Source organism: Desmodus rotundus, chromosome Y (genome assembly GCF_022682495.2).
Source record: "Desmodus rotundus isolate HL8 chromosome Y, HLdesRot8A.1, whole genome shotgun sequence".
NCBI lineage: Eukaryota > Metazoa > Chordata > Mammalia > Chiroptera > Phyllostomidae > Desmodus > Desmodus rotundus.
Window position 1 is genome coordinate 4,549,153 of NC_092332.1, and position 23,416 is coordinate 4,572,568.

At 54.0% G+C, this 23,416-nt stretch overlaps 1 protein-coding gene across 1 annotated transcript; it reads right to left on the reverse strand.

Moving 5' to 3' along the window:
- Window positions 1-416: 416 nt before the first annotated feature.
- On the reverse strand, window positions 417-19,755 carry LOC112313308 (G-protein coupled receptor 143). Its single transcript, XM_053917671.2, has 9 exons — window positions 19,473-19,755; window positions 15,973-16,088; window positions 15,129-15,223; window positions 10,676-10,768; window positions 9,659-9,768; window positions 7,929-8,037; window positions 6,629-6,746; window positions 5,237-5,480; window positions 417-669 (listed from the first exon to the last, which is right to left on the reverse strand). The coding sequence occupies exons 1-9, from the start codon at window positions 19,738-19,740 to the stop codon at window positions 575-577; spliced, it is 1,248 nt and encodes a 415-aa protein (XP_053773646.2). The 5' UTR covers window positions 19,741-19,755; the 3' UTR covers window positions 417-574.
- Between the last annotated feature and the right edge of the window lie 3,661 nt (window positions 19,756-23,416).

Genomic DNA, 23,416 nt, shown 5'->3' on the forward strand with positions numbered 1-23,416 from the left:
CAGAATTCAGACTGGGAGCTTGGATACAACGACTTTATTAACTTTCCCAAGGACCTGGACCTGGCATTACAACACAGCACTTACAGAAGCTGCTGAGTATTTGCCCTAGAACAGTGACTTTGAACATTTTTCATCTCATGGCACTCATATACTAATTACTAAAATTGTGCAGCACACCAAAAAATATAATTGTTGCCAAAATTATTGATTTGACAAAAAATAGGTATAATTTTAATTCATTCATACTAGATGGCCTTTGTGTTGGCTGTTTTCTTTTCTTTTATTTTATTTGACAATCTAAGGGAAAAAAGGTCAGTGCCCCTGACTAAATAGTCAAGTATTGCATATGTTAAAAATTCTCGTGGCGCACCACCAGTTGAAAATCGCTGGTCTAGAAGGAATTCTTCCATTCCCAAGTGCACGCTCATGGGTCATTTCTCAACAGAAAGAGGGTCCTCGGGGAGATGCTCTAACATCGTGCAGAGAGAGCAGAGATGGGAAGGTGAGGACCCAATTCTGAAGCGTGAGAAATGTAGAACGGAGGATACAGGGTCGGCCCCCTGCCACTCCCCTCTCACAGGTCTCCCTGGATTTTTGGAACCGATTCGGCCTCATTCACGTTGCGGGACCTGCTGGCAATATGGATTTCAACTGTGCTGGCTTCAGAACCTGGAAGGGGAATGAGAAAAAGATTGTGCTGGTGTCCATGGTTTGGAAGGTGTTTCACACTCCTCCAAAGGGTCACACTCACAAGTGCAATCATAGTGTACATTCATGGCTGTCTGGTCACCTGCATACAACGCCAGGAGGTGCCCAAAGAGAGAGAGACCGCCCCCTGTCTAAGACATCCCCCAGTTGTCTTTTCAAGGATGATGCCACATGCTTTCAGGAGTTGGGACGTGGGGCATGGGATCAGGGGGATAAAAGCAAATGTCCCTCCTGCTACGAGTCATCCTGGAGGGCTGTGTGGTCGTTCCAGGAACACACTGTCCTTCAGAAGCTGGGGGAATCCTTTGGAACAGGTGTCCAAATTGTTGCTTCGTTCTGCAAGTATCCAGCTGGGAGGCCGGTTCTGGGCTGTGCCTGGAAATACAGAGATGGGAGCCACAAAGCACGGTGGCTTTGTCAGCTGCTCCTGGGGCAAGTGACTGCCCTTCGTAGACATTGCCAGCACCCCCACACCCTGCACCCAGATGCCTGGCTGACAACTGCGGCCTCCACTCGTGTCCCTCTGGCACCCTGGCCTCGTTCTGTCTTCCGCCCCAAGTTGACCCCTGCCACAGGCCGTTGCACATCTTTTTTTGTGCCTGCAAAACTTCTCCAGATGTTCTCATGGCTCCATCCTACACTTTATTCAGGTCTCCAGTCCCGTGTTACCTCATCCTTAGGGACATGTCCAGGGCACCCTGCCTAAAAACACCCTCCTCACTGTTTCTCTGCAGAGTCTTCTCAGTACGTGGAATAGAATACAGTTGTGATTTTTATTCTCTGTCCATTCTGGTAGAATGGAGCACCTCAGTGCCTGTCACAGTCATACCAGTGCCTCAGGTGACACTCCGCACACATTAGGTGCTCAATAAACACGTGTGGAGTGGATCGGCACAGTTGGGTAGGTGGCTTCACGTCCATGCGACACAGCCTTAATCCGCAACCTTGGAGCGTGGAGACTGGCGAGTATGCACAACAGCAGGACAAGCAGAATTTAAAAAAAAAACACGCAGGCCCTGGGAGGATGCTTCAGGGAGGAGAGAGCGTGGGTGAGATACATTGTGGCAATAGATGAATGTGCTTGGAAATGAATGTGGGCGGCTAGAAAAGGAGACGCTACTGCCGAGCGCGCAGAACGGTGCATGCAGCTCGCACGAGGGCGCGTGGGGGCAGCAGCGCTCGGGGCTTGCGGCCAGGGTGGGATTCGGGTGAGTCCGGGAGAATGCGGTCCGAGCCGGACCCAGCATCAGGCACCCCACGCAGAAGGGTGGAGGCATCTGGTGGAGTGCACAGCCTGGGGACAGCCCGGGTTGCAACAAGGGTGCGGACATAAGGCGTTGCGTTGGAGCAGTGGCCCTGCTTTTCCCGGGGACCAGGAGCCAGTTGGAGTGACGTGCTCGCATGCCCCAGAACCCTCGATCCTCCCGGGGCCCCCACCGTTTATCAGGACGCCTGGGGCTCGAGGGAACTCAGGTTTGATTTCTGTCCCGTTTCCAAAAAGACACTGGGGTGGGGTGTCCCTTGGTGGCTGGTGGGAACAATAAGGGGTCATGGGACAGGAAAACTCGGGGAGGGACAAAAAGATCGTGGGAGAGACAGGGGAGTCGTGACCCAAGCAATTACGGGAAAGATGGGTGACGGGTACCTGGGGAATTGTGGGAATGCCAAGGCATTGTGGGAAAGATAAAGGATTGCAGGTGAGAAGTGGAATTGTGGGAGAAATAAGGGATTGTGGGAATACAAGGGATTATGGGGAGAAAACGGAAGTGTAGGCGTGTCAGGGGATCATGGGAGAGAAATGGGATTGTGGGAGACACAGAATTATGGGGTAAACGAGGTCGTAGACACCTGGGGAACTGGGGGGGGAATGAGGTCTTAGGTACCTAGGGAATACCGGGAGCCGAGGAATTTTGGGAGAGGTGACATTGTGGATGGCTGGGGGATTGTGGGGCTGCAAGGCATTGTGGGTAGAGTAGAGAGTTGTGGGAAGGACAGGGACCCATGTCAGGACGATGGAATTGTGGGAGAAAACGGCCTTTGATTTCGATGACGTCATGGGCACCTGCGCATGTGCAGCAATCCGATAGCTGACCCCAGGGGTCACGGGTGGTGACAGCCCCAAAGCCCACGGGGGGCTGTTCCTCAATGGCCTGAAGTGTGCTAAGCGGCAAAATGCTGCAATGACTTAATTGCTGAATCACACAGCTCCGAGTTCTGTCCAGCGTGTGCATGCAGATTCCTGCGGGGCGCGGGGGAGGGGCAGTGCGGAGGGATCTACGTGCGGAGGGATCTACACGCGGTGGGCGGTGGTGACGTTCCTGCGGAGGGCGACACACGCGTGGCTGCCGGCCCGAGAAGCTGGCGTTCAGGACGGAGGCAGCGTGCTGACTGATCCCCGTTTCTGGTGGCCACAGGGGCACGGGCAGATTGGGGTGCAGTTTCATTGTCACTTGCAATGTTTTCCGTTTCCTTGACCTCCCAAGACGGCCTCAAGCGCTTTCAAACGCCCGGATGGGGATGCCAACAAAGCTGGAAATTTGCAGACACAATTTCTGGCTCATTCCCCAGGCGGTGGCCACCACGCTATCAGCGACTCCATGGGTGGGTCCCTCGTCCTGGAGGAAGGATTGGACCAGTTTTGAGTCTGCAAACACACAGTCTCTATCTTGTAGCTTCAGTACAACAACTGTTTCCCTTCGAGGTGCCCAATTACCGTGGTTTTGCGCCCGGGAGTATAAAGCAAGCTGGTTGCCTGAGAACAAACCTTTCTTCAGTGTATCTGAACAGCAGGAACGCAAAAGGCAATGACACTCTGAAGTCATAGGCCTGTTTTCCTCGCTACAAATCACGTTATCTCTGCACAGAGTGGTTTGCGTTGGGTGGTGTCTTTGGCTCTGTGTGAGCTTACGATTGTGTCTGCATTTAGCTCCGACAGCACGTTGGGCACAGCAAATTTGTGGATCTGAGCTCTGGGAAGCCTAATGATTCGGAGACCCTGGTCCTGACCTTGGGTCACTGTGCTCCCCAGGGGGACGTTTGTTGACGTCTGAAGACAGTTCTGGTGGTCAGGACTGGGATGGAGCTCCCAGCATCTGGTGCGTGGGGACCAGGGGCTGCTCAACAGCGTCTGGCACCCAGGATGCCCCACCGCAGAGAGTCACCCAACGCTCAGTGCCCACGGTGCCCAGGGGGCCAACCCGCTCTGACAGTGGACAGGTGACGGGTTGAACGGAGAATTCAGAGCCGTTTCTACCCAACCCCAGCGCCAGCTGAGGAAAGAAGAGCAGGCTCTAGACCCGGGACACACTCAACGTCCTTCAACATTCCAGCGCTCAGCTTCCCACACTCTTCTTTAGACAACCAGTGGGCTGCCATGAAACCAGAGCTGCCAAAGACCTCCTCGCTCAAGGATCGATTTGCCTCTACACGGCCAATCGTCACCAAATCGCCACATCCGTTAAAACTTCGTGGGTGGCGGAGCAGTGAGTTCCAGCCCTTTTTCATCACAAGCCATGTGTTTGCCGCAACGAAACCGTGCGAGGAACCCTTCCACGGAGAGACAGGCATCGTCCGTGGGCAAAGATTTACTTACGTTACCATTAGGACTGCCGTGCGAAACCTAAGCACGCGTAGCTGCGACAGCGACCTCAGGCAACACGCCGCTCTGACACCGAACACTCGACGCCTCCAGGACAGTGCACCGACTGAAACCCCTCACTTCTCGTGGTTTTCACGTGATGGCAGCACATGAAGGAAATGTGGTCTTCAGTGGCTACGCAGCTGAAGTGTGACGGTTTGAGGTAGCTGAGCGTGCCACCCCGGGACGGCCCACTGTCCCGGAGAGGGTGGGCGAACGTTAGTCTGAGCTCCGCACACTAGCCGGCCAGCCTGGTCGGACAAGATAACAGGTGGGTGGGCCCCGAGCTGGTGTTCGGCTACCAACGTGATTGAGAGTGAGGGCTTTTTCCTGGAGCTTCATGGGAAGTTTGCGATGGGATTTGAATTGTTTTCTGCACACCTGAAGGACCACGTTAGGGCTCCACAGGGCACGCTTTCAGGTCACAGCGGTGGTCTTTAAGTGCAAAGAACAAAGAGCCCACGCTGTCGCTGTCTCGCTGGATTCTCTTCTTCAGCACCCCCCACGTGACCTGGCCAAGCCCCCTACGATCCCCAGAGGTCATGGGTAGATTCCACTACCACTGCTACGAATCACAGCAAGTGTGAGTGACGGGTCCCAAGGGGCAATTTACCTCCTATTCAAAACGCCTTCCATTCCGGGGCGGGGTTGGGGGAGCATTTATAATTCACGCAAGGCTACAGTGCTTAATAACTACACAGACGGCTCCATTAAAAGACTGCAAGGCACGGTGGGAGATGAAATCCAAGATCACGGTCAACATGGGCCACCGTGACGTTCTGTTCACACTCTGAAGTAAGTGACAACCCACGTCACTTTGTTTGCAAAAGGACTTCGGGGGAGTCCCGGACCGTTCCCCGTGGACTGCCCGCCCTGGCAGCAGAGCCTTACCTCCAGACAGCATGCTCAGGGCCTCGTCAGAAGTATTCCCGTTCACATGCACCACCTTCCTGGGAGCGGGCCTGTCTCGGGGCACGCAGGAGCCCTCGTGCGTGGGGAAGGCCTGCTCGGTGGCAGAGGGTATCATGGGCTCCCACTGGACCTCCTTCTTGTGAGACCTCAGGTCCAGGCTGCAGCCGGTCCATCCGTAGAAGGCCAGAGACAAGAGAAAGCCCTGGGCAGGATTCAGCATGCTCTGGGAGGGGCACAGAAAGAGCAAGCGGTGAGGGCAGGCTGGCGGGGCTTACATCCCTGGGCGCGTGGGGAGTGGCAGGTGCCACCCAGGATGCCCACTGGCTGGCCTCACCTGGGCCAGCTGGTTTTGACTGAACAGAGGCTCGTGAGGCAACAAGCGGCTCCGGGAAGCATTCCTCAGTGGAATGTGGCGAGTACATGGGACATGAGCCAAAGGAAGCAAGACAGACTCCAGAGTGCAGCGCAGGGAGAGAGGCTCTGAATGCAGGTCTCACTTTCAAGTCCTGCGCATCAGACTTCCCCCAATTCTGAAGCACCGTGAATGTGCCTTCTGTGCAGGGCAACCTGCCTGTCTCCACGAACAACTCCTGCGTCTATTCTTTATCACAAATGCAACGTCATGGAAACACGGGGAGGGGGGGCCCACCCACCGTGTCTCCGCCTTATCGTCTCATGTGTTTCTGGCCAATATTTTTTTCATGCCTGTGTTACTACCTGGTTGTATTTAGCATACGTTTTTAAAGATTTTATTTATTATTTTTTTTAGAGAGAAGGAAAAGAAGGGAGAAAGAGAGGGAGAGAACCATCGATTGCCTGCCTCTCGCGCACACCTGGCCTGGAGACTGAACCCACAACCCAGGTGTGTGCCCTGACTGGGAATCAAACCGGCGACGCTCAACCCACTGAGCCCCCGCAGTCGGGGCTATTCGGTATCATTTTTATATCCTGCCTTTTTCGCCTAGTACCACAGCCTTCATAATTGTCATGCTTCACATCGGTGTAATATTCCAGCAAGACGAAAGATCAGAATTTTCCTCCTCATTCCCCTTGTTGGAATATTCAGGTCGTCTCTAATGCTTTGTGATTACGCATGATTTTACAAGGAGTGCCTTCACCGCCCTGGCTTCCTCACAGCCTGAAACATTCCTCCCGGATAGACTCCCTGAGGTCTGCCCCTGCCCGAAGAGCTCTGATACACTGGCCCACACGGGTCTCCCGGAGCTGTGCCCACCGAGTGTTGTTCCAGGAACCTATCCAACCCGTATGTTTTAATAACAAGACATCATACCTCTGAGTGGGGTTGGGTTTTTTTTCCCTCCCGATTTTTTTTTTTCCAAGAAGAAAATTTAAAACTCAAGATCGACCTACCATAATAAACCATGTGGTCTTCGCTGCGTTTCTCACATATTTCAAGGAGGCTCCGTGGATGTCTTCTTGCATCTCAAGGTAGAATAAAAGGCTTTCGTTGATGATGTTCGACAGCCAACTGTTAGAAAGAACATGGCCCGCGGTTAAGAGAACAGGAAGCAGGATGTGTTTTACTGCAGGGGGGGCGGGCCAGAACAGCCCTGCGGGGGGAGCCAGCAGGGAGGAGGCATCAGAATTGGATGAAATATTTCTACGTGTGAGAGCTGGAATTTTCCTGCCTATGTTTTTCCCTAGGAGTTTTATGGTGTCGGGAATTATATTTAAGTCTTTTCTCCATTTTGAGTTTATTCTGGCGTGTGGTGTAAGTTCATGGTGTGGTTTCCTTTTTTGGCATGCACGGGTCCAGGTCTCCCAACACCAGTGAATGAAGAGATTGTGTTTACTCCATTGTAAGCTCAGGCCCCCTTTGTCACACAGTAATGGCCCGTAAAGGCGTGGGCAGAATCTGACTAACAGATATAACTGCTTCTCTCGGACTCAAGCAGACACAGAGGAACCGTCTGTCAAACTGCCCAGAACTTGGCCTGCACTGGAAGGTGAATGTCACGTTTTGACAGAGGCCAAAGCAAACCCTAACTTCGCAGGTTATGTTTGCATTCTTTGGTGCTCTTGTGGGCAGACCCGTAAGGCCGCAAGGGCACTGGCGGTGTGTTTACGAGCTCATTTTCGCCTCTCCTAGGAGAATGTCCGAACGCCATCCTGTCAGAGAGTGGCAGCTAACGCTTTTCTGCTTCCCGTCTGTTCTGCGTGGACCACAGGTCTATTTTGCAGGCGTCCACCGGCAACACTGGGGCAGAATGGCTGTGGTGGGGAAGCTGAGGGGACGAAAATTGCTCTCTACCCTTCCGGCCTCAGCTAGGGGTCATCCCACAGAAGACGTGCCCTTACCCTTGTATCTTCCTAGATACAGGCATCCTGGGGTCAGGGCAGATGCAAGTGGGTGGATTTGGGAGGCGTGGCCAGGCCTGTACTTCCCTGTTAACCCTAGCAGGGGGTACGACATCAGAGGTGTACAGCTGGGGCTTTATAATCTAATTTCAGTAGATTTGACTCTGCGGAGATTCGCAGGCTGTGGGCTTGCCACCCCGTCTCATGGGCCCCTAGCACTGTTTCAAAGCTTTCTTTCCCAAAGACTGTTCCCTTTGGGACTTTCAGCTCACACGCAGAAAAGCAACACGGCCAGGGGCGTGCGTGTCCCTTCCCAGCGACAGTGAGGGAGAACGGAAGGAAGGTTACCGACCAAACTACGAAAACCAGCATCATCTTGAAAAACCGGGTCTCGATCCTGGCTGCCATACGTCGCTCCTTCTCCGTGTACACGCCTTGTCGCCCTTTCAGTAAGGAGGCCACTGTGAAGAGCAGAGCAGAGGGGCACAGGACGTCATTCCTGACACCACCGCAGTGACAGGGAGGCGAAGCAAGGTCCACGGGAGCCCAGGAGCAAAGCCGGGTGCACACGAAGCCGGGCAAGGCACCGAATTGTCTCCTCACAGCCGTTCTCTTAGACTCGAGGGAGGAGGGACATTTAAAACATTTACTTTGAAACAAGTTTAGATTTACGTCAGATTTGCGCACGTGAGACAAAAAGTCTCTCTTCACTTGGACTCGGCTTCCCCCGAAGTTCACATCTTACATGACTGCGGTCCCCTCCGTCACAAGGAAACGGACGTGGGTGCCGTGCTACTCGTTAAAGTCCGGATTGGTGTTTGCAGTTTACTAATTCAGGAGCTTTATTCTTTTTTAAAGATTTTATGTATTTACTTTTAGAAAGAGGGGAGCAAACTGAGAAAGAGAGGGAGAGAAACATTGATGTGCAAGAGATACATTGGATCGGTTGCCTTTCATGCGCCCCCTACTGGGGACCTGGCCTGCAACCCAGGCATGTGCCGTGACTGGGAATCGAACTGGCAGCCTTTCGGTTTGCAGGATGGCAACTCAATCCACTGAGCCACACCAGCCAGGGCAGGGAACTTTATTTTTTAAAGGTTTATATTTTCTATTATACAAACGATGCATGCTGGCTATTTTAAAACATTGAAAGCTTTACCACGTTTCCTTATAGACGAGTGGGAAAATATAAGACAGTGTTCAGAATGAATGACCCCTGCCCACCTAGCAACGACTGCTGTTAGCATCGTTGTGTATCTCTTTCCTTTCCCTGTCATTTTCCTTTGCTTGATATAAGCGCGTCACTACTTTAGTGCAATTTTGTTTAAAAAACGTGACATCTAATACACTATTTTTAAACGGAGAGATGAAGAGAGTGACAGAAACAGCGGGAATCAGTTCCTGTCCCCAGCGGTAGCATGCATCACAGGTGCTGAAGCTCGCCCGTCGTCGGCGCATCTGTCCGGGTCCTCACTCTGCACTGGAGAGATTCTGGCGCCTGGAGCGGGGCGGGGGCTGCAACGCAAGTCCCCCGACTCAGCCCAGACATATTTCTGGGGAGTTCTGCTGAGTTACAACATCGCCCTACCTGGTTCTTACCACCGCCTCCAACTCATATCCTGTGATTACTTCCTTTTCCTGCCGGGCGGAGAACAGACTGGAGGCCAAGTACACCCTGGGAGTACCCAGGCCCCTGACACCTGAGGCGGCTCTCCATGCCCTCCCCCACCCCTGTCCTCTCCTCCTGCTCCTGTGTCGCCTGCACAGTGCTGCACAGCCTCTCCTGGGCCCCCCACGTCCCGCCACAGGCAGACCCAGGAGAAGCCGAGCTGGGACAGAGAAGTCCACAGGTGCTGGCCTTGAGCTCACACTGGCTATGAACTTGGGTAGCCCCTCCCTAAGCCGGAGTGCTCCCTTTCACGGGTGAAAGCAGCTCACATTCTCCAAGCGCATGCTGCTTCTGTCTCTGCGGGGCGATGCGTGGTCCTCAAGAGTCCCAGAAGGACAACGCGTGCCAGTATGTGAACCCAAGGCACGGCCGCCGCCGGGGCCGCGCTCCGGGAGAATGCTCACACTGCTTACCTGCCCTCACGGTCTTGCGGAACAGGATGGGGTTGGCCACTAGGACGAGCAGCAGTGGCAAGTACGTGGTGACGTAGTGCGGGATGGTGTGCTCCAGGCCCCTCTCACACCTGGAGGAGGAGAACCGGGTGATTCTGGAAGGTGTCCACTTCACCTGGGAGCCGAGGTGAGAGGATGAAAGCAAAAGGATGAAAGCGAAAGGCACACCTGCACATGTCTGCTGCTGGCTGCCAAGGGACACGTGAGTCATCGCTCACGGCCGTGAATGAGCAAGGCCTCCCAGAAGAGCAAGGCAGGCCCGTCTTGCTTGTGTTTTTCTGTCGGGGGGGGGGGGGGGGACCTCTAGGGCTGCACTGTGGGGAAACACTACAATTCCCTGCTGGGAAACAGCAGAGAAAGGAAAAGACCCCTAGCATGGAAGACTCCCCCACAGGCTCTGTGCAAGGAAAAGACGCACAATTGAGGTAACACAAAGGTACTCAAAGAACGCATTCAGTTTTGAGCATCTGCTCTGCGCTGTACCTGCCTTGCCCGGCCGACCCATGAATGGAGGCGGGGGCTCTCCCTGAGGAACTGGGACCCCCAGCTTTGTATTTCAGTGGGCACGGGTCTCATGGTTAGGGAGAACATCGCCCCACTGGATCTTTGCAGGCAGAGGGACCTGGCTTTGCACAGATGGGTCAGGGGCGTCATCGGTCGCACACAGGTATGGCACCAAGGTGGGAGCTTGGCAGGTGAGAAGTGCAAAAACACAGAGGGAAAACGGCAAAGAGGGAGAGAGAACTGAAGGCACACTGTGCGCCCAGCCAGCCACTTGCACCAAGCAGAAAGGTAGAGTCAGGGAAACGCAGGCAGGTGGCAGGTACTAGGGCTCAGCAGCACAGCCGGAAAGCACCGACTCCCATGGCCCAACAGGACTCCCATGGCCTGACTGTGGCCTGACCCGCTGGACAGGACACCCCATCCCCCCACCCGGGGAGGGTCCAAGTGAGCCGGCCGGTTGGCAGGCTGGCTTACCTGGACAGGGACGGGTAGTAAAGCATGAGCAGCCCCTCAGCGCACAGCAGGACGGCCAGGCCCCAGGCCAGGATGTGGTACAGCACCAGGATGCTAGGAGAGCAGCAGACGGGCCACCACTGAGAGAGCACACTCGGGTTGGTTGGCTCCCACCCACTCCTTGCTCCTGGGGGTCGGAGGGCGGCCAGAGAGCTGCCTTCTTTTGCCTCTGAGTTCTTGGTTTTTGAGGTGGAATTCATAGAACGCAGAACTAAGCATGGTAAAGTGGACGACCCAGTGAACGGCATTCAGTACGGGCGCCATGCGCTGTAACCTCAACCCAGCCCCAAACCATGGTCCACGCCCCACAGGACACCCTGGACACACGGAGCACTCGCCCCCCTTCCTCCCGTCCCCAGCCTCTGGCAACCCCGAGCCCACTTTCTGTCTCCGTGCATTTCTTTGCCAGTTCTGACGTCTCATCTGAGTGAGCTCATACACCGTGTAGCCTTTGTGTCTGGCTGCTTTTTTGCTCAAATAAGCCTTTCAAGGGTGAGGGGGTCAGTGCCTCCTCAGTGCCTGGCTCGCCCTCAAAGCATGCTGCTCCTATCCCCGATCTCCCCGGGTCACCCCTGTACCTAACTAACACATGTGTCTGGAAGCCCGCTCCCAACCGACAAGGTCTCTGAAGGAATGGGTGTTGAGGATGTAGCCAGAGAGCAGGGAGCTTCCGTTGCTGCCTGCCACTCCCCAGCCACCCTGCAGAGGTCGCATTCTCCGGCAGTCTCTAGCCTTCATCTTCGTACTCCCACCCTCCCCACCCTGTTCCCCCAAAGGAGTCGAGGCGGCCAGCCTGGTAGGTGAGGCCAGGAAGACGGAGGCGTTCGGCGCAGGAAGACCATCCCAAGTGTTCCAGTGCAGCCTTGCATCCGCCTCCCGTGGGCGAAGGGCTGGGGGCCAGGCTGCTGGCCAAGGGTGCAGCCCCAACCTCCTCAGGATTTTAACTCAGAAGGCCAGCCGTGTAGACATGGGGAGCGGTCAGGGATCAGCGAGAAAGGACACCCTTCTACAAGGAGACGGGAGGGAAGAGACACAGAGACGGCACTTGGGGCGTGAGCTTCACAAGGAAATGCTACAGCACGTTTTGCCTCCACATTATAACCAACTCTGGGGCTGCTTGGGGACGGCTGTGTCTCGGGTGTGGCGTGGCCAGAAGCCAGAGGCTTTGCATGCAACTCAGAAAAATGGGCGGCTTTCGGCCAGGGCTGAATTGCCACACAGAGCCCTCCGTCGCCCCATCCTAGACCTTGACCTCAGTCTGCACGGCATCCTCAGCAGGCAGGGAGGGAGGGAGGGAGCCAGGGGCCAGGCCAGTTTGCATTCATTGGTTCCACTCACTGATGCATTCATTGGTTGATTCTTGCATGTGCCCTGACTGGGGATCAAACTCACAACCTTGGCATATGGGGACGATGCTCTAACCCCTGAGCTACCTGGCCAGGGCTCCAGTGCCTTCTGTTGTGACACCTGCGTATCCCAAGCATGGAACCAAAGTAGCAGTTTAAATGTTACCTTTTAATGACCTTTTTTAGGATTCGGAGTATAAGGAACGATTCTTCTAACAATCCCATGCCAAAGAAAATAGCGAAGGAATGGAAAACCCTAGCAGGGCACGCGGAGTTTAATCCCGCCGCCCCTGCCAAGCCTGGCGCCCTGCCCTGGAATTCCTCAGGGACCCCTCCCCGCCAGCTGCAGCCTCCTAATTGCCACCTGCAGGTGGACTCCGCCCCGCCCTTGCTCCTGCCCTTGGGAGGCATCGGCGAGTTTTGCATTTTGCATCCTTGGATATTTGCCTCCTGCGGGATGGGCAAGCCCTTGGGAGCCACCCTTGGCACCTCCCCAGCGTTCTGCCTCCTCACACTGAGCTTCCAGGTGGGTTCTAAACGCTTCTGGCAGAGAAGAGGGCTTCTCCGGGCTCAGCCTGTCGTCCACATCCAGACAGCGCCAGGCTGCCCTGTCAGACCCCAGTCCCCCAGGGGCGGGGTTGAGGCTGTGCCCCTGCCTATGATAACAGCAGGAAGCAGACACCTCTTCCAGCTTCCTCTTGGTGCTCAGAGGCTCCTCTGGTCTCCACATGTGGTGGTCTGTAGCTCTCAGTGTGTCAGAGCTCTGATCCCTCCCAAACGGGGTGAGGGGGCCACCAGACAAAGACACACACTCTCACTGGGCTTCAGGGAAAAGGACTTTTTCCCTGAAGCTGCTAGCTGCCCACCCACAAACATTCTCCCTTCTTCTCTTAGTAGTAGAACCTGGATGGCATGCACAGCAGCAGCATGCTTGGCTAACCAACTGTTCTCGCCTTCTCTGGTAGCTAAGTGTGGCCATGACACTAAGTTCTGGTGAATAATGTAAAAGTGGAAGGGTGTGAAGCTCCCAGGGAGGCTGCTTAAAGGGAGGTCCCTTTTGCATTGCTCGCATCTCCCTTCTTGTTGCCTGGAATGCAGATGTGAAGGCTGGAGCTTCAGCAGCTATTTTGGGCCATGACACCTTGAGGATGGAAGTCACATAATAGGATGGTGGAGCAGGAAAATAGAAGGAGCTTGGGTCCCTGATGTCCATCATGAGGCCTGGACTGCTTAACTCTGGCCTCTTTTAACACGATAGAGACATTCCTATCTTCTTTAAGTCATGACTAGTTTATGTAGCACAAACTAATCACCTGGTTAGTTTGATTGAAACACCTGGTTGGCTACCTTTAACTACATTCCCTAGAGAATCTTTACAAGCAGAGATAGGCAGGTTCTACACAGATATGTAACAGCTTGGGGATTAAAGTAAAAAGGTAGGAAGAACAAGCACAAAAACGAAGTAAGCCTTGAACTTCAGACCAGTGAGGCCATGTTAATGATGTCATATACATATGGAAGAACAGATATTTCAGAGCAGGGACCTACTAAGACTGCCCAGTGTGGTCTATAGCCTGACCATACCCGTACTTGATTACTGTATTGATCTTAAAAGTGAATTCATTCGACAAACTGTGCTCAGATGGGAATCTACATAAAAAAGCATAGAGGTAAATTTTTCCTCACCAACACACAAAAATCAATTCAGATCGCAGACCTCATTCACAGATGCTCAGCGTCATTAGCCATCAAAACCACACGGAGAAACACCAGGATGGCTAAAAAGAGTCACAACCAAACAAATACCCAGAAAATGACAAGCGCTGTTAGCACAGGTGTGGAGAAAGTGGGACCTGCATTCATTGCTGGTGAGAATGCAAAATGGTGCAGCTGTTTGGAAAGCAGCTTGGCAACATGTTATAAGGTGATACATAGTTACTGTGTGACCCAGGAATTCCACTCCTCACTGTACACCCCTGAGTCTACGATGAACAGATGTTTGTGGCAGCATTATTCCTAATAGCCAACAATGGAAACATCCTAAATGCCCATCAGCTGATAAATGGAGAAAATGCCATAACCCTTCGGTGGAATATTATTCAGCAATGAACAGGAATGAAGTGCTGACATGTGCTACACCATGGGTAAACCTCAGAAACCTGACACTAAGTGTAAGAAGCTGGATTCTGTTTATAGGCAATGTCCAGAAGAGGCAAACCTAGAGATAGAGAGCAGATTAGTAGTGTGAGGAGCGGGGCAGAATGGGGAGGGATGGTCACACAATTCTGCGCATACAGGAAAACGCAATGGATCTTACACATTTAAATGGGTGGTCTTTTACAAAGCTGTTTTTTAAAAAGGCAAACAGAGCCCATCCAAGGGCATTGAAGTGGACCATGAACTTGGTGAGGGCCCAAAGCATGCCGGACCTGCAGCCAGGCTCCGGACACTGGCCTGCGCCACCCTCCTGCTCCTGTTTGCCGTTTAGGCTGTGTACGATTGTGTCTCCTCATCCCTTGTGCGCCCCAGCCACGGTCTCGGCTACCGGCTGCCCAGAGCCTGCTGCGTGCCAGGTGCCCAGTTCTTGACCAGTGGCCCCCAATCACCACGTTCTGTCCACAGCACCCTTGTGAGGTGGGTGGGGTTTCACCGCAGAGAGCCGCGCAGCCCAGGGAGTACAAGAATCGGCAGCAGGCAGGGTGCAGGGCCTCAAGCCACCGGCAGGGCGGCGCTACCCCCTGGGAGGCCCCGCCCCAGGCAGCTTCTGCACCCCGGCATTCTCTGGTCCGTACTGGGCGTAAAGACTCTTTGCCTTGAACCTTCAGAGTCCATGAGGATTTTGCTATCCTCATGCCAATTCTTTTTCAGTATTTGTCCAGTTCCAAACATGTCGTGTACTGACTCCCGTGTCTTCAGGGTTTTAAGAGACGCACTATTTGGATTCGGCCTTTTCTAAACAGCAGCGGCCGCGCTTGGGTCAGGGGCCCGCGGACAGGGTCTGAGGGTGTTCGGGGGCCCACAGCGCAGGGCGCCAGCCAGGGCAGCAGGCCCGGCTGGTGCGTGCTCACCTGAGCCCTGACGACCTCCGGATCACCAGGTAAGCGTCCACGGCGTAGCAGAACAGCCACCAGAAGCAGGCGCTGTACAGCACCTGGATCCACACCTGTGGGGACGGACAGCAGCATCCGAGCTGCAGGAACTGGGCCGCAGGTTGTCCCGATGCCAACGTGTGAGATGGGCTGGGGGTGGCCCTCCCTCAGATGTCAGGGGGCCGCGGGCGGCAGCCTCGCACCCACGTGGGCAGTGCGCAAAGTGGGGCTGCGCGTGGCCGCGACAGGCGCGTGCGTCCATCCCGACGGCCCAGGCTCAGCCGACTGCACTAGCAAACCCCGCCCTGGGGTGCAAGGCAGCGGCAGAGCAAGGCGTCAGGGGGGCGGTTCAAGTGGCACGGGCTCGTTTGCCGAGAATGAAGGCGTGTGAGCGAGAAGGACTCGGAAAGGCCCTGGCAGGGGAACTGGCAGGCAGGGGGCCTAGGTTTCAAGCACGCGAGGGGCACGTGCGTCCAGGTCTGGCCTGACGCACACACTCCGCGGGGGTGTTCACGCAGCAACAGACCCAATAAGTCAATACTTTTTTTTTTTTTTGCCAACTGCTTCTCATGGTGGCTGTATCTAAGGAAGGACTGAAGGGGGGGCGGGGGAGGGGGAACCTCAGTGTGTTCCCAGGCCCCCTCCCCAGGGTTCCCGATCCTCAGCTCTGCAGAGAGAGCTCAGTCTCGGATTTGCGTTTCTGACGAACCCCAGTGCTTCGGTTGTGGTTGGTGGTTGTGATGCGCAGGGGGCGGTCCCTCTTGGAGGAGCCCACCAGGCGCACAGGGAGGGGGACAGGTAAACCAAGGTAGGGCTCACTCACCGCACTCCCCACGCAGAAGGCGTCTGGCCAAAGGTCTGTCCCGTTTTCATTTTCTTTGGAGATGTTCTCCACGAAATCAGGGAATCCTAACCACACGGCAGACCGCACGACGATACCTGAGCGAGAATGCAACGCCAAGAGTTCCTTTGTATATGGTCCTACTTCACATCTAAAGCTCACTTGTTACTTGGTAAAAAAAATGATACATGGATGCATGGATACATTGATTAATGACCTGATTGGCTGATTAGTAGAGAGACAGAAAGATCGGAGGGAGAAAGGGAGAAAAGCAACACACTTGTTGTCTGTGCACAGAAAGAGACAAATGAGACCGAGTTACTCAGAAAATAACCGCAGTTCAGGCAAAGCGACGCCCGGCGCTGGCACTTCCAGTAAAGCCATCATTAGGCATCACCGTGCCCCAATATCGTGTGTGCTTGGCATTAAGAAGTGATTATGGAAATAACAATCAGTACTTCTCAGCTACATTTTTAATGTCCATGTTGGCTCAGTTTTTTTAATCCTCACTGAGGGTGTGTTCATTGATTTCCGAGAGAGAGACAGAGGTGGGGAGGGGAGAGCAAGAGAAACATCAGTGTGAGGGACAAACGTTGCTCTCTGACGGCTGATTGAACCTGCAGCCCAAGTAAAGGCTCTGACCGGGAATCAAACCCACAGCCTTTTGGTGTACGGCATGATGCCCCCACCGAGTCACCCGGCCAGGGCCATATTCACTCATATCCATTCAAAAAAGAATGGTCGAAAAAGCACACTTTTGAAGTTGAAAAAGACACTTGATTCATTCTTTGAACAAATACATTTAAGATTTTCACCAATTAGCTGTTGCAAATTTCCTTCTGGCACTTATTACTTGCGAGGTTTTTTTCCTAACAGACCCAGATATCTAATTCTCCTCAAAACACTGTACACCCTTAAAGTATAGAACGAGGTTCTTGGTTAAGTAACACAACACTTGTGTTTAAGCATACACTACCTACTATACTTTGTGTTAAAGTATACACTAGGTACAATATTTGTTTTAAAGTATACACTAGGTACAATACTTTGTGCTAAAGTATACAGTGGGTACAGAACTTTGTGTTAAATCCTACACTGGCTACAATACTTTGTGTTAAATCATACACTAGCTACGATACTTTGTATTAAATGCTACTCTAGCTACAATGCTTTGTGTTAAGGCATGCACTAGCCACAATGCTTGTCTTAAAGCCTACAGTAGATACAACACTTGGTTCAAGCGTACACGGGTTACAATACCCGGTTTTAGGCATGCACTAGGTAAGAGTCTGCTGAAGGGGACCTGTCGCACAGCCCAAAGCTGTACACCATGGACTAGTGAACACAAGTAGACTGTGTGATACACTAGTGCACATATACCGTGTCATGCACTAAATACAGGCTACGGGACACACCACTAAACGTGAACTACACAACTACAAACACCACAGGACGATGGATCTTCTTGTTGTCAACGCACTGTTACCAAAAACAATGCTTTACTTCTCTAGAGAAAAAGATCACGCTTTCAGCCGGTAGCGCTCCGTGGCGCCCGATGAACCCCCTGTGAGACAGGCACGCACATTTGTTATTTTCCAGTGACAGCTTCCAGCCACCCGGCTTTTGTGACTTCCGCCTCTGCTCACTCACCCACACTATCCACCTCCCCTCTGGAGGTGAAAGAATATGCAAATATTAGTTCACCGGCCCAAAAGACGTTTGAGGGCCTCTTATTTCTACATATTCAAATTACAGGAATTAAGTCACTATTAAGAAGCTGTTCCAAACGACTCAGTAGAATGGGGCAGAAAAGCAATTTTGGATTTAATCCCTGCACCGGGCTGACTTTAATAGGAAGTAACTATTGCTTCCTGTCATACTCCCTTGAGTCTCGGAAAGCGACTAGTGTTCCGTAGCGTGTGTTTGCAGGCAAGGTTCTTGAGTGCCTCCCATCACAGCGGCAAGAATGGGAGAACTGGGCCCTGGGGCTGGCACAGGCACCTGTGCCCAGATACCTCTTCAAGCTGCAGAACAAACTTGGGGCCTGCAGGCGGAGGGCAGTTCAAATACTGTTTGCGGCCTCTGCAAACATTAGGAGCCGTGGCCGCATAGTTCAGTTGGTAGAGCGTCATCGCAATACGCCAAGGTTGTGGGTTTGATCCTCGGTCGGGACACATACAAGACTCAACCAGTGAATGCAAAAATAAGTGGAATAAATCTGTGCTTCCCTTTCTCCACCTTCCTCTCTCTCTATAGCTCAGTTGGTTGGTGTCGTCCCACGAAGCAGAAGACCACCAGTTCGATTCCCAGTCAGGACACATGCCTGGGTTGCAGGTCTCATCCCTGATCAGGGAGCATGCAAGACACAACTGATTGATGTTTCTTCCTCACATCGACGTTTCTCTCCCTCTCTTTCTCCCTCTCTTCCCCTCTCTCTAAAAATAAATAAAGTCTTTTTTTTTTAAGAGGAAACATTACTGAAAAATACAATTCCAAACTGGTCAGCACCTATCAGCCGGCTGCGATGGGTGGACAAGTATATGGATCGTGGACAAGTATATGGATGCTTCAAATTAACCCAATGGGGAGCGAGATGGGGGGTTCATTCCACAGCGCTCCCTCCCCCCATTTATGTGCGCTACAAATTTCCCAAGATAAAACGGCCGGCAACATCTAGCTTGAGGTCTCTAAAAAGCGCCACGTTATAAAGGCGCCATACCATAGTTAAAGCAGCTTGGTAAAGCTTCTGGAAGGGCCAGTCAGGAAATATTTTAGGGTCCACTTTTTCGGTCAACCTTCACCTCCACCCCAGCAGGGCTAAGACGGCCCTGGACCACAGGCAACGCCCGCCCGCTTGTGTTCCCATAAAAGTTCACTTATGGCCACCGGCATCTGAATTTCACGGGATATTTACATGCCGAGAAATAGTATTCTTTTTAATTTAAAAACGTAAATCCATTCTCAGCTCATGGTGCACAGTTAGAAGAGCAGCAGGTGGAATTTTGTTTTGCATCTGCGCGGGGGTGTGAAACCCACACCTGGAACAGAAAAAAGTGCACGCCACGGCGGAATAATGATGCATCCATCCTATATTCTGGGTTTGGCTGAATTGCCCTAAAGTTTCTCCAGTCAACTTCGCATGCCCAACACAGTAGCTGGGTTTTTTAAAGAAACAAATGACCCTTGGGAGTCACTTTTATGGACCTTTTGTTTTGCAAAGTCTGCTTTCTAGTCCTCCAGTGCGCTCCCTGGGGAACCGGTGCTCCCTTCTCGGTTCTGCGAGCGCCCAGACGCCCTGCCCACCGGCGGGCCGCGCGCCCGCATCCGCACACTGAGCAGATCTCCACCCGCGGGGCCGCGCGCCCGCACCCACGCACCAGGCAGATCGCCACCCGCGGGCCGCGCCTCCTGATGCAGATCTTAGCAGGTCTCCAACCACCGGCCGCGCGCCCCTAACTGTGCACCGGGCCGTGCGCCCTTACCCAGGCAGCCGAGCACGTCGCAGGCGGCGGCGACGCGCAGGATTCGGGTGGACGCCGGGGCGCGGGCCGAAGCGGGCGGGGATGCGGAGGGCGGCCCGGAGCCCGCGCGCCGGCGCCCGGGCAGCAGCTGCAGGAGGCCGAACACCAGGCGGAGCGCCCCGCTGCCCAGGCACAGCGCGTGGAACGCCCGCGGCTGGAAGCTCAGCACGAGCTGCGTGGCGGCGTCCCGCGTGGGGCAGCAAAAAGTCCCGAGGCGCGGGGAGGCCATAATAACCGGTTCTCTAGGACGCGGCCGGGGTCTGCGGGGACCCCGGCGGCCGGCCTGGGTCATGCGCCGGGCGGGCAGGGCGGGGTGGGGGGGGCGTCATGTGCTCCGGGCCTCTGCCTCCACCCGCCCCCCCCCCCCCAACGCCCCAGGCCCGGAGCTCGGTGGGGGCTGTGCGCCCTCTGCAACGCCACGAGGCCTCACGAGGGACATGCCTGGTTGGGAGCAGAGGGTGGGGGAGGGGAAGCGCCGGAGGCCGGCGGGTCAGCTTTCTCCTCTTTCACCAAGCCTCCCCACGGGCTTAACTCTCCAGAACCCACAGCCCCGCAGTCACACCCTCCAGGTCTTTCCCGTCCGCGACTCAGCATCCCTAGTTTGCTGCGCGACAGGCGCCAGAACGCGTTCGTAAACGGGGACTGCCGTGCTCGGTGTTAAAATAGTGCTTTTTTTATGGCCCCTGTCCTTCCAGGAAGCGATGCCACAGCAGCAGTGGTTTCACTTGAAATCAACAACAACACAAAATCTTAAAGAAAAGGGAAACTGGCTGGCCTAACACAGTCACACAATTGCGCGCTCCCGTTCAGCTCCGTTCCATTTTTCCCTCGGCTCGACGAGATGGGGTGACGTTTGTAACATTCTCAATGACATTTCAAGAGTGGTTCCGTTTAGAAAAAAGGAGTGTTATTGAAGTTTATTCAGATTTCCTGAACGGCTATCATTGTTCTAGGTATTCCATGGTACGCAGAAAATCCTACTTGATTCTCTGTGCACAAGTTTCCAAATTATATCAGTACTCATAACAAAGTACGGAGTGAAGCTTAAAAAGAATAAAAGCTGGTCGAGGTTGGAAATAGAAGAGGCACCTCCAGGTTACGGCTTTAGTAACCAAAGCTTTATTTAAAAAGAGACAAAAGCTATTCGATTTTTCATCATGAATAAACCTAGTAGGGCCACCGGCAACCCCGAAGCAGATCCCCTTCGACCTCTCCCCCCAGGAAATGGGCCGCTTTCTCAGTTTTCCTCCAATGAGCCAAAGGTCAGTTTTCCTCCGTCTTCTCTCGTTGAAGACAAATGTGAAGCGTTAGAGCGCAGCGCCCCCCGCCCCGGCGGCTCCCCCACCTTTGCGCCCCGGCTTTGCAGCTCCGAGCACGGAGATGCAGCGCGGGCTCAGAGCTGAGCCTGCTTCCTGCAGACCCGGAGCCCGGGCTTCCTGTCGGCCCCCGGGGAGGGCAGGCAGGCTCGCGCGGCCAGATGGGAAGCAGAGCCGGGAACAAAGGGCTGCCAGGGCCACCACTTCAAAAGCGTCCGCCCCCGCACGTTGGGAGCCCGGCAGCTGCTTCGCTGGAGTCCGGGGCAGGCCGACCTTGTCAAAGGCCTAACTGCTCGGGCTATAGAACGGCTGTCCTGTCCGAGCCTCGGTCTTTAGAAAGCACGAGTCCTGCCATCTGCTTCAGACAGCCCGGCTCCTCCGGCCTGCGCGCCGGGAAAGCCGAGGTCGCTTCTGAAGACGAGGGAGTGGAATGCGCTTTGAAACAGAAGTGAGAGACCTGTCCATCGGCCCTAATGCCGAGGGTTGGGGTGGCCGGCCCACGCCCAGGTGTCTGCGTTTCAGCCTGTGCTTTCTGTCCAGGGTGCGCATCCCCACCTCTCCGCTTCCCGCGGGCCAGTCTGCACGCGCTGCGTGACTCCCGTGCCCAGCTGTCCATGCCCTGGCCAGCGTCCTCGGTGGAATCAGGTGACACAATGAAGCTGCAGATGGGCCTCAGAGCGAACCTGCAGAAGGATGGGTGTAAGGCTACATTTCTGGAGCCCTGGCCAGGTAGGTCAGTTAGTTAGAGCATCATCCTCATACACCAAGGTTGGGGGTTCATTCTCTCTCTCTCTCAAATCCGTTTCTAAGAATTAAAAACAAGAGATTTCTGAACTGTCACACCCGTGAGAGGGAACTCGAAAGTAGCCTGGAAAATAAAACGGAGACTTTTTTGTAAAACAGTGAAAGTACACCATGCAGAAAGGTAAACAGGTGAAGCCCGCACTGGCAGAAGCACCCAGAAGTACCACAGACACGGCAAGCAGCACGAGCTGACACTGCACTGAGCACAAAGGCAGAGATACCGGTGCCGTGGCACTCAGAGCCTGTAGGTGGGTGGAGGACATTTCTGCGTCCACCCCCTGCCTCGCCCTCCCTCCCTCCCACGTGAGCACCTGGGCTCCATCCTGCATTTCTCTTCGCTCCACCATCCACAGTTTGCCTGCCCTGTCCACGTGCTCAGGCACACCGACCTCTGGGAGAGGCCCAGGGGGTCCCGTCCCCTGCCATCGAGATGTCCCAACAGCAAGGCCACGGCATGGCCAGCACCCAGTAAAGGGCTTAGTCATCCACGGGGAGGGAGTGTGGAAAGAGTTAGGGGTTGAACATCATTTAAAATTAAACTGTACCTTCTCCAGACTAGAGAGGCATTGAAATAATTTTCAACCTGACAACAGAATTCATCCACTCTGCCAGGCATTCCCCTCGCAGATCTCATGGAAAGGCAGATTCTGCTCCGGGATGCCTGGGGTGGGTGTCCAAGGCTCTCTGACTCACGGTAGCATTTGTACGTCAGGGTGGAAAAAAAAGGGGGGGCAACACCCCGGCCACACTTAAGCTGGGGAGGGCTTCTTTCAAAATAGAGGCTGACACACCCTGTCTGGTGTGTCTCAGTGGATTCAGTGCCAGCTTGTGAATCGAGGGGTTGCCGGTTCGATTCCCAGTCAGGGCAGAAGCCTGGCTTGCTGGCCAGGTCCCCAGTAGGGGGTGTACGAGAGGCAACTACACATTGATGTTTCTCTCTCTTTCTTTCTCCCTCCCTTCCACTCTCTAAAAATAAATAAATAGCCCTGGCTGGTGTGGCTTGGTGGTTGAGTGCTGGCTTGTGAATCAAACGGTCGTGGGTTTGATTCCCAGTCAGGGCACGTGCCCGGGTTGCTGGCCAGGTCCCCAGTGGGGGTTGTGCAAGAAGCAACCACACATTGATGTTTCTCTCCCTCTGTAACAAAAAAATTAAATAAATAAAAATAAATAAATAAAATCCTGAAAAAAATTTTTAAAAAAGAGGCTGACAGATTGATCACCAGCCAACTAGGCCAAAGACAGTTCTAAACGTACAGGACCAGCCAGGGGTGGAAGTGGGAGGTTCGGAGAGATGAGTAACATCCTTCTGGCTCGGAAGCCCCGTCAGCAAGAAATGCCTGGGAGTCGCTTGGCTCAGGATGCTGGGAGGAAAAGGAAGCGCGTGGAAGAGGAAGCAGCCAGATAAGGGCTGGGGGAGACAAACAAGGGGTTTGTGTTGAGAGAGAGAGCACGTCCTGAGAATGTTCTCGGAGGAAAGCTAAAGAAAGGTCACTGGGTGGAGACGGGAGAGGCCAGGGCTCCGTGTGGGCGAGCGGTTCACTTCCCTCGGGGAGTGCCCGACAGATTCGGTTTTCATCACGGCCTAACCCACCATTCCGTAAAGGAAGAGAAACCGTGAGCAGGCCGACGAAGTAGGCGTAGCAAAGGCAGCTGCCCAGAAAGTGGCAACAGACCTCGGCGATGGAATAAAGACCAAGGGAAATAAAAGGAAGCCGAAAATATACCAAAAGGAGGTCGCTGGTGAGATGAGTAGCTAATGCTAGTGTTTTAAAACAAATATTTTCT